The 11,789-nt window shown below is 46.9% G+C and overlaps 1 protein-coding gene across 2 annotated transcripts in view; it reads left to right on the plus strand.

Annotated features, from left to right (window-relative positions):
- Nucleotides 1-2,568, plus strand: part of LOC140213324 (uncharacterized) — a 45,319-nt gene extending 42,751 nt beyond the window's left edge. For both annotated transcript variants that reach the window (XM_072284558.1, XM_072284559.1), the window contains exon 2: nucleotides 688-2,568. In XM_072284558.1, coding sequence (XP_072140659.1) covers nucleotides 688-1,191 — 504 coding nt within the window. In that variant the 3' untranslated portion in view covers nucleotides 1,192-2,568. The remainder of the gene's footprint in view (nucleotides 1-687) is intronic.
- The last annotated feature ends 9,221 nt before the right edge of the window (nucleotides 2,569-11,789 follow it).

Raw genomic sequence — 11,789 nt, forward strand, 5'->3', positions numbered from 1 at the left:
CTCTATTGCCAGCTGTTTTCAGTTTGTGTCCGCTATGTTTCCAAATCCACGTTTTGTCAGCTTTTCATATTGTACAGCGTTCAGTGTTCAGTGTATATGTTGAGCTGCTAACAAGGCTGGCTACCTAGCGTGTAGTCAACCGTGAAAATTAGTTTTGAAAAAAATACTGAGGAACATGGATGAAAATTACTGGGTGGCTGAAATGAACAGGTATCTGTACATGAAAAGCATGCAGACGCCTTTGAAGACGTCAAGAAAGTTGGCAAGCAAGTACAGAGTAACCAGGAGTCGTCAAAGAGAAAGAGATGGCGAATTGGATGCAAAGAATAGAAACAAAACAAACGCTGTAATATGTTACGATGTTTTGCACTTTTAATGGATCAAATGAAAAAAAAAAAAAGGCGAACATCTTGCTTGGAGCGAGATGTTTTCAAAGCGGCAAAAATTTCAATAATAAAATGCAGTAACAAGCCTTGATCCGGGCGCCTAAAAATAAACATGTGCACTTTTTGGCTTGCTGAATTTACCATGACCTCGCTTTTACTATGAGATAGATGACGTCATAAATATTGAGCGCCACGCAGGCAGCGCTCTCGCGGATTGCCGACAAAGATATATCATTCTCAGTAACAAGATATAAACGTATTGTTAACAGAATACCCCGCTTGCTTTGCTTTTTGATTCTAGGCTTACTGCTGGAACCAAGGCCACGGCTGCGATTTCGTCGGCCCCCTGGGCGTGCTCCTACAACATTTCGAGGCAGAGTGCGCCTTCCACGTTTCTCCCTGTCAACGTTGCGGCGAGACCATCCCGATCGCCAAGCTAGCCGCGCACTACATCGCCGGGTGCGGTGCTGGCAACGCCTCATCTGCGATGCTCGCCGAATCCTCGCATCAAAGTCAAGGCGCTGCCGTTGACGTCACTGCAGCAGCGCAGGGGATCGAGGGCGAAACAGAAAACCGCTACCAAGACGAAATCCCGGCGCTTCAAAGCCAAGTGAACCAACTCGCTGAGGCTGCCAGAGCCCAAGGCACCCAGCTTCGAGAGTTAAACGCCACGCTAGCGGTTAGCCTTGAGACTCTGAACGCCGCCGTGTTCGCAGCCGACGAGAAATTATCGGACGCTATCGGCCAAGCTTCGCAGCTGCACGAACTGCGTGCGCGCTTCGAGAGAGGAGGAAAGTTCTCATGAGGCTGAGGCGACTGCAAGCGGCTCAGACGTTTTAGTTGCTGTGAAGGAGACTGTCGAAAATTCAGGCGAACTCTCTTTTCAGCCCACAGCAGGAGTATGTCTTGAAGATTTTTTAAAGCTTGTAGAAATTTAACTGAGTGTCACTTTTATCCTTCTTGACAGGAAGCATTTTCTGCAGCGCAATGGCATTTCTATAGGGCCCTTTTAGCTCATGTCAATTGTTATTTGTATCGAGATTTTATTGGAGGACCGGTTTTAAAGGTTTTAGATATGTCGACGATTTTTATCTTTTTATTGGCTCGTATTGACTTTTTTTTTTTTTTGAAGATTCTGTACGACAGGTCTTAAGTACTTTCAACGACCAGGGTAAAGGCCTGGCTTTTACCCATGAACTACCGCAAAATGGCGAGATACGTTTTTTAGACCTCAGACTGAGGATAACTAAGGCACACACCTGTTGGGCGTATTGCCCACGTGCAAAGAAAGAGATTTTGTACTATGAATCGTCTCATTCAAAGACCGTGAAAAGAATCGGCGCTTCAAAAGTCTTGCCCGCACGAAATGCTTTCACAATGAGGTTCGCAGGCTTTAGGCCGCAGGCTTCCCTTGCTCGGTCCTTGTAGCCGTCGCTCAAACCCTCCTCAAGAAATTTGGTCCCCGACGAATGAAGGCTGCACCTGAACGCGTGCAGACCAAACCGCAGGTGATGCCTGACATTCGTAAGTTTTGACACAACCTGAAGAAAGTGGCCAGCAAGCATAATCTGCCGCTTGTTTTTTCTGCGCGAAACAAATTGGCGAAGTTGTGCTCCCGCATCTGCGGTGAAGGTCAGTGCGGTTGCAAAAAACAGCATGAAGATGTCTTCGTCAGGTGTGCCCTAGGAGTGGTTTACTTCGTTACCCTGTCCTGCGGAATGTGCTATATCGGGCAGACGGGGTGTTGCCCCAATGACCGCTTAAAGGAACACTCAAAACTTGGCAAAGCAAGACAAACTTGGGAATTTAGCTTCGCATGTGATGGTTTGCGAGTGCGTGCCACGGTCCAATGAGGCAAAGGTTCTGGGCAGAAGTGCAAGCGCTAAAGCTAGAGTTTTGCTGGAAGCTTTCCACATACAAAAAAAAAAGCCAGGTCTGTGCATCAGCGATGCTTCAATAAATTTGTACTCGGCTGAGCGCACACTTCTGAGGAGATTCGAAAAATCGTAACATATGGCTTTTCTTCAATTGGACATGTGCTCACTCCCTCATTTCTCACTTCCCGTGATTGTTTGCGATGTTGAGATAAAGAAGGCTGGCGCAGTTCGGTTGTGCGCATGTGTTGTGATTCTCTTAAAAATTGAATCCTTTTCAAAATATAAACCAGTTGTCAGTAGCGTTTCTTCGTCGTTGTGTCGTCTTTTCACCGTGTTTTCGTCCTTTTTAGCGCTACCTTCAGTTTTCAAGACTATCACTGCAAAGTGAGGCGACGGATATCCTTCGAAGTTTGGAAGACCTCGCTGCCCAGTCTCTGTGCTGTCTCGAACGCTCGCTACAAGCTCAGTGATAGGGTGTGCATACCGGCACTTCGTGTATCGCTGGAGTCGCAAAGTGGGACACCTACGCGTTGGGATCTTCACCCGTGCACGCCTCGCTGTGAAAACGGGAAGGAAATAGTTTACGCGGTGGTTGTATCGGGTGCGTCGAAGCTCGACGTGTGTGGCAACCCTACCTTGTTAGCTCATTTTCGTTACCGACGCGCATGGTGCAGTGTGACTTTTGGCAGACTACCTGATAATGTATTACATGGGCGCTGAGGTTAAATTGGAACACGTGCTCAGCTGGCAGCTGCTTACCGCACTTAGTGTCTGTAGAACCGACAACGCTGCAGAGTTCGGGTGGTTTCTCACTACCACGTGAAACTGACGACCCGTGGCAGCAGGTTTTTGATATTCGTACCTTCCATAGTAAAAGCCGCACTCAGTCGATGTTCCACTTTCGAATCGTCTTACACGACTGTGAGTGACGGCACCCATTTAAGCCCGTCACGTGTCGTGGCTTCTAAGTCTAGCTCTGTCACGAGGGCCTCTAAATAACCTTTGATAGCCAGATGCATGTTGGCGCTGATTTCAATGCCTCACTTCTTGAACAAAAATTACTGTGTGGCAGTCCCGTTATATCGAAAAATGCTTCCATAGTCAAGACAACTCGCCTCGCAAGCCACCAACCTTGCCGTTTTCTTTTCAAACACTGGAAATGCGTTTTTATCTTAGTCAACCATTATGGAATGCCTTGGAGTTGCGTCCATTTATTTGCCCAGAAGCGCTTTAAATTGCCCAAATATGACGTCAGTGAGGTAAAACATGGAAACCCTCGGCTATCGCACACGAGGCAGTGTTCGAACACGCGCAGTCGAACGCTACATTTTGCCGCGGATATCTGTAGTGCTGCTTGTCCAATCACCTTGTTGACGAGGACCAAGAGGCTGTTTTCGTCGAGAGTGACAAAGGAGTCGATCACCACTGATAACGAGTGAATGGCGCAAGTACTCGTACCTTCAGTGTATTTTGCGATTCACAGTGACGATAAATAAACCGTGCTGCAGGCATCCAGTCTTTTTTCGTTGTTCGCGGTTTCCTTGTGCCATCACGACTCATTTGATTGGTAATAGATATATTTTTTCATGGACACCAAAAGTCCCCCTGGCGTTACATTCGTGGTTGCATTATTTACGCGTAAGTACGGTAAGTGCGAATGATTAAAAAGTAAAAGTTGGCATGCGTGAAACTCATTCGAATAAACATGCTTACTTGCGAATTCTCTTTTTAAGCCGAAAGCCTTGAGTGACTCGTCGCTAGAGCTAATACCAGAAGAAAGCGTCGAGTCCAGTACAGACAAATATCATCGGCAATGGCGCATCGTACAAAAAATACCACCAATGGCTGATACCCACACCACACGAGGAAATATCATCGACTGCGAAGTTTACTCCCATGCGTTCTGAGCATGACGCGCTGCTTTCGAGATTTGTGTGAAGCGGTTTTTGGTTTCGCTGATTTGTCTCTGGTTAAGAGACGCAAGAAGTGAACTTAACTTATCTATGTCACCGTATTCCATTTCATGAAACGTACGTCGCTGTCTCGTGCATCGGCGCTTCGTTTATTTTTCTTCTTTCCTTGTCTTCCCCAATTTTGTCGCTTTCCTCCAGCTGCAAAGAAAAACCACGTTATTCAGTTGATCTTAAAGATCCAATTCACGCTTCATTTCGACAGCTGCTCACACTTAAGCATGTGTACAAAAAAAAATATTAAGCGGGAATGCGATTACGCAATGTAATACTGCCACGACATATTCGAAATCAATTTGCATTTTGAGCGTAATAAGTGCCCGCGTCGTCTAGCATCTAGAAGAAATGTTGCGAAGCACCACAGCGTCCTCAATAACTTACTCTTAGAGCTTTCCTGATATTGGGTAATGACACTTTTATTCCTAGAACAAGTGTCCCATGGAACCACCTTCCCTCCATAATCGCCAGCATAACTGATGACCAAGAGTTCAAGATCGCTTTACAAGATGCCTTGTAATATTATTTTTTATCTGTTTTGTTAGCTGCACGTCCTGCCCTTTCCCCGCACTCCTTTCTGCAGTGCCTTTTGGCCCTGAAAGTGTATTCAATAAATAAATAAATAAATAAGCACATTAGGTTTTGTTTCAGAAGAGGTGCTTCCGTTTCTCATCGACACAGAAAGTGGTCACGTGGTAGGAGAACGTCGTGACCTTTTGACAGTTTTGGCCAAGTCACTACTGTATTCACTACGCTACCCATGTCCCGCTTGTCTAGGCACAACGTTTACTTCTTTTGGCGTAATCTTTAAGTTCCATCATTGTCTCAAGTCTAAAAAGAATGCACACAGCGTCACGAGAATGTTTCACTTGTTCGACGCTGTCAGGAGGCGTGTTTTAGGATCTTCATTTATTTCTGATTCAGACACTTAACAACTGAGATACGGTTATCTATGGTAACATACATCCTGCTTCATGAAGCAGTACCTTGCCTTTCCGTGCAACAGTGTTCAGGGATCGCTTTTTCCTAACTTTATCGATTCTTCCAGCTTGCAAGTTATAACACCTGTCTCTGGTTTTCTTGTACCGTCTCAAGCGATCAAACTATGTGTCATATATGCAGACGCTCACATTCAAGCATCCGTGCAATATATCTATGTTCGGCGTAAATACGATTACACAATCGTATACTGACTTGACATTTTTTACTTTGATTCATATAGAGGGTTTCCCAGCTAACTTTAGCCAGAGTTAGCTGGCCAGCTAGTTAGCTAGATGCCAGGTAGCTGGACAGAGCCAAGGTAATCTTGCTTGCCGTCGTTTGGAGATACATTATTTTTTGTTCATTCCGCCTAATGAGATATATAGTCTTAATTAATTATTGCACTTCTCAGATATTATAATTAGCTGAAAGTGTCAGTGAGAAAATTGTAGAGCGACATGAAAAACTCCCGATACAGCTTTCTGTTCATAGTGAAATATTTAGCGCGCCCAATCGACAAGGACACAGTGAAGAGGGATACACGAGCGCTGTTTCTTCACTGTGTCCTTGTGGATTGTGCGCGCTGAATTCGTACCAACTTGCCCAACTATCAGCTCTGCTGCAGTTCTGTTGCACAATACATGCAACATAAGTGTTTTTGCGAGGGTGAAATAATCCAGCAAATTCGCCCAAAATTGCCGCGCGACCGGCCCCTCGAGATGCTTTGCGTGCATTCGCGGGCTTCTTTCACTCTCGGAAAAACACTTTTATGTAACACATATTGAGCAGCGGAAAGCTGTATTGGGAGTTTTTCATGTCCCTCTGCAATTTCACATTGACATCATCATCATCATCAACCTGGTTACGCCCACTGCAGGGCAAAGGCCTCTCCCATACTTCTCCAGCTACCCCGGTCATGTACTAATTGTGGCCATGTCGTCCCTGCAACATTGACACTTTTCAACATTGACACTTTTCATCTAACTATATTTGAGAAGGCGATGGATTATTTAAGAAAAATTAAGTAACTATGCGGAATGAAAAAAAATATAATTTGAGTATCTCGAAACGACGGCTAACAACATTACCTTGGTTCTGTCCAGCTAGGTGGCATTCACATATTTTTAAGCTCTGGCTAAAGTTAGCTGGCACGGGCTGTAATGTACGCTTTGCTCCTCCAGAAGCCATGATAAATATCGCAGAGCCAACGAGGGTCCTGAATCATTGTAATTTCTAATAACCCGACTCGGTTTCACATATCATAAGGTGCACGTGTCATGAGGACGCAGAAAGAGGCCACGTGGTAGGTGAACATCAAGATATATGTAAGCTGGTAGTGGAGCTTCCATAGAAGCCCACATGTCTAGAAAGTGGTGGTCTGTTACAACCGTCGCAATCAGTGTGTCGTGGGCACAACTTTTATATATATAAAAAAGAAAAATTTTGACGCCACATCACGCCCGTAGAAGTGATGCCGAGACCTCATGTTGCTTGGCGCGAATATTACAACTTTTTCCCGGTTAGTGAGCTGACGTGACAGCGTGTCATTTACACTATGCGAGTAACCTGTGTCTTAAGGTGAACATATTTAGTTGTTACTGACGGCACTTACTTTTACACGCTCCTCAAGAACGCGAGGGAGTGGGATGGGAACGAATTACGTTGTCAAAAAGGTTGAAAAAGCTACTTCGTTTTTATTCGCATACAGTTATGCACCCAGTATCCACGGATAAAAAAAAGAAATAAACCTTTCGATGGATGAAAAGCAGATGGCCAACGCACAGGCCCAATGTGGGAAAATACGCGGCACCTGAAAGAAACCTTGATGCCCTCGCAATAATGTGCGACCCCACGCACTAGTAACCAACAGTTATCAGACGAGAATTCGTTGCACCGTATTGTCACTTATCAGGAATTTCAGTCTCCTTTATTTCGCTCTCTCGAGTGCATTCACAGCCTGTGTTATGGAGAGTCATCATCATCATCATCATCAGCCTAGTTACGCCCACTGCAGGGCAAAGGCCTCTCCCATGCTTCTCCAACTGCCCCGGTCATGTACTAATTGTGGCCATGTTGTCCCTGCAAATGTCTTAATGTCATCTGCCCACCTAACTTTCTGCCGCCCGCTGCTACGCTTCCCTTCTCTTGGAATCCAGTCCGTAGCTCTTAGTGACCATCGGTTATCTTTCCCCCTCATTACATGTCCGGCCCATGCCCATTTCTTTTTCTTGATTTCAACTAAGATGTCGTTTACCCGCGTTTGTTGCCTCACCCAATCTGCTCTTTTCTTATCCCTTAACGTTACACCCATCATTCTTCTTTCCATAGCTCGTTGCGTCGTTCTCAATTTCAGCAGAACCCTTTTCGTAAGCCTCCAGGTTTCTGCCCCATATGTGGGTACTGGTAACACACAGCTGTTGTACACTTTCCTTTTGAGGGATAGTGGCAACCTGCCAAAATGCCTGCCAAACGCACCCCAACCCATTCTTATTCTTCTGGTTATTTCAGTCTCATGATCCGGATCTGTGGTCACTACCTGCCCTAAGTAGATGTATTCCCTTACCACTTCAGGTGTTTCGCTACCTATCGTAAACTGCTGTTCTCTTCCGAGACTGTTAAACAGTACTTTAGTTTTCTGCCGATTAATTTTCAGACCCACCCTTCTGCTTTGCCTCGGCGTTTCTTCGCGTAGCGCTACGCATTCATCGTCACGGCGGTAGACGAAGCGTCGGATGCAGCAGTGTGAATATGCACAATAACGAACTATCTACACTCACCCCTTGTGCCAATGAATACACCAGGCCATATCTCAGGTGACGCTTGAAGTAAAGCACACGTAGGCGACGCCTTCAACAAACACGCAAGTACTAAAGAAAGAATAGATCAAACCACCTGGCTCAAGTGAGCAACGTCATTGCGCACGACATGATAGCGTTAGCGAAGCTAGCACAGGCCAGCTATCGCTTGCGCCAGAAGCACCGGTCGGTAGGGGTCACTAAAGACCAGCTAATACATTGAAAAAGTAAAAAAAAAAAATTGAACATTTCTTGTTTTAGTATGTCAAACTTATCTGTAACTAAGTTGTTATTTTATTTGGCAGTATACTGACTTAAATGTTTGAATACAGCTTTTCTTTCACGCACGTTTTCTTATTTCAGTGTTTGTACATCACTCCCCCTCAAATAATTGCGCTTGAGTCGTGGTCCACTAACTCATGTCTCCGGCAACAGTTTTGCCATGATCTGAGTATCTCTAGCACCAAATTTTGCAACCTATGTACATCTAGATGAGTTGATTGTTGTGCTAGTTGGCTTTTTTTATAACTGAGGAAGTCACTTAGCGCAATAAGAAGCACAGGCACAAGAAAGGTGGACAAAATCAATCGCCACTCACAATCTTTCATGGAATCAAACAGAGCACTTATACAAATGGAGACCTTGTGCCCGGTCTTATTCCTCGGTATGCGCATGCGTCACAAGAGCACATATACGTACAACTGTTTCCTTCCATTAAACAGTTGTGAGTAGCTGTTGTCTTTTTCCACCTTTCTTGTGTCTGTGGGTTTATATTCGGCTGAGTTACTTCTTCAGTTATGTAGATCGACCTTGACATCATAACTAATTGGCACTTCCGCCAAGTTTCTCGTCTTCTGTTATGCTTCTACGTGGGCGCAGGAAGTTTCCTAATCGATGACTGAGCATACAGAGGCAAGTGGCAGAATGTGGTCCTGTTTTGTTTCTGAGTGAGCTGCTACTACCTGATGACACATAAAGCTCCGGAAAAACGAAGCCAAGACTGGTTCGTGGAAGCCTTTAGAGTAAAACTGCTATGTCCAGGAGATGCCCTTCTTCCGCTCGCACCATCCGCCAATGATGCACCCGCACCCCGTTTCCAGATTCTCTCCCCGTCGGCGGCTCCCGGATATAGACGCAAAGAGCAGGAGCCAGGCTGGGAGCAACGAGCCCCTTTGAAATAAACTCCATTCCATGTTCCGCACGCCTTTTATTACGGCTACCGCAGACATAGCAGTGGCGACGAGACAGTGGATTGCAAGGTCACCTTGACGTGTACCTTTCCTACGGAATGGAAACGCACTAAGCGGGCCGACTACCGGAGTTTAATGGCGCATCGTGGACTTCGTGGTTCGGACGCCTCCAGTTTCACTTCGAGGCTAGCAACACCGCGGACCCCAACAAGAAGAGGCCATACTTGCTGACGCGGCGGGGGGACGGGCAGACGTACGACACCGTTTGCTCCTTGGTGCAGCCAAGCAGCCCAGCTGAAGTGGCCTGCAACGACAATATTGCGGCACTTCAGAAACACTACGACTCGAGATCATCCGAGGTTTTCAGCCGAGCTTGCTTCCAACGACGTGACACGTTGGAGGGAGAGATGGTAAACGCCTACGTCGCGGCGCTGAAGACTCTGGCCGCCGACTGCAACTTCAAGGACATTACGCACAACGGTAAGTTCACCAGCAGCTGCCGGGGAGCCAACGGCGTCAGCAGCACCACCTGCCAAGGCAATAATGCTTCCCTTGGACATCATGTTCCGTGACCGATTCGTCTGCGTACTACGGGATGTTATCCTGCTACAAACACCGTCTGCTGAGGGTGACCTGACATTCACAAAGGCCTATGACAGCGCTGTGCGAACAGAAAGCGCTGGCCAACAGCAACGAGACATCCTCAAATACATCGACTCGGTTCACCAGGCGACTCTCCAAGTTCGTCGCGATCCGGCAAGTGCCGACCGATCTTCGAAGCCGCAACTCTGCTGGCCTTGCGATGAGCAGCACAGCCCCCAGCCATGCAAGCACCGAGCTGCTACGTGCAATTCCTGTCACAAGCGCGGCCGCATTGAGAAGGCCTGCATAACGAAGAAAAAACAGGCGAAGGGGCCACCACAGCTACATAAAAACGTGAACGCCACAAAGATGTTAACGCAAGTTGAAACGGAGCGCAGTCCGCCAGAATCAACAGCACTGTACGACCTACATAACGTCAACCTCAGCACGCGACCAAAGATCATGGTCAACCTTACTGTCTATCACCAGCCTGCACAATTTAAAGTTGATTCGGGAGCAACATGCACACTCATCAGCCAGAATATGTACCGAAACGCATGGCCACGGAACACACCAGCACTTTTGGATGACAACACACACCTGAGAACACGGTCAGGACAAGATCTGCCACTTCTAGGTAGTGGTAACGCAGAAGTAAGTTGCGTACAATGGCGCTATTGCAAAACTGCCTCTCGTGATGGTGAAGGGCACTGGATTCATGCTGTTGGGCAGAATTGGTTCGACGCTCTCAAGACCGCGATCTGCAGCATCAACCAGGCAGGTGAGGAAAGTCCGATCGAGCAGCAAAAGCTGGTCGAGCGGCTGTGAAAGAAGTACGAGGTGGTCTTCTCTGGGAAAAATCCTGGACATAACGGGCCACCCTTGGACCTCGAGTTTCCTCCGGACGCCAATCCGAAGTTTCTCAAGGCTAGACCTATACCGCTTGCTCTGCAACCTGCCTACGAGAGGCAGCTCGACAAACTGGAACAGCAGGGTATCATTGAGCCTACACAGCATTCAAACTGAGCCACACCACTGGTTGCAGTAAGGAAGAGAAACGGAAGCCTACGTTTTTGCGGGGACTACTGGTTCACCGTAAACTTGGCGACAAAATCATCCTGATACCCGCTGTCAGCACCACAGGAAATCTTCAGTACACTACGCGGAGCAAAAATTTTCAGCACCCTGGACCTAACGCAACAGTACCAGCAGGTGAAGGTCAGCGAGAAAACTTCATAAGTGCTCACTCTTAGCACCACTAGAGGACTGCACAGGGATAAGTGACTACCATTCGGAGTAGCGGCCCAGCTTGAGCAATTTTCCAAAAGTACATGGAATCCCAGCTTCAAGGAATCCCTGGCGCGTGGACGATGTAACCATCAGTGACACAACCAGTGATGAACGTGCATCTCGGCTAGAACTGGTTCTGGAAAGGCTTGGTAGCACAAATCTCCACTTGAGCAGGAAAAAGTGTTGCTTCTTTTTGCCCAAAGTGGAATTTTAGGTCAACTGATCGATGCCAAAGGTATTCACCCCACCAGCGACAAAGTGCGGGCCATGACAGAGGCACGCATGTGCGTACTGAGCGACTCATTTCGGAGAAGCAGCCGGTCAACAGCGTAGGTGTTTTCGTGGCGAGCTCGCCCAGTCGTACACACGGCGACTCGTAACAATCGCAACAGCTCGTGAGCGTGCGGTATGCCGTCACCGCAAGTTCGCCGCGCAGCGACAACCTGAGATCAAAAGAAAAAAAGGCGGTGACTGTGACGGGTACTTGAGGCGATCCTCCGGCTTAGGTATGGAAGAACGAAGGGAATAACTTTGTTCGCGCAGTTCAACTTTACGAGCGCGCGTTTGTGCACCCTACAAAAGCTACGTTTCATTTGAATATAATTATAGCAAGGTGAGAAGCCTTTTTCGTTGCGGGCGCTGCAATAAGTTGTCTGCTTCGTTAATGATAAGGTTAATGAGTTGCATTTTTTTTCCTCATGACATACATATATATTTATAA

This window comes from Dermacentor andersoni, chromosome 9 (genome assembly GCF_023375885.2).
Source record: "Dermacentor andersoni chromosome 9, qqDerAnde1_hic_scaffold, whole genome shotgun sequence".
NCBI classification, from domain to species: Eukaryota; Metazoa; Arthropoda; class Arachnida; order Ixodida; family Ixodidae; genus Dermacentor; species Dermacentor andersoni.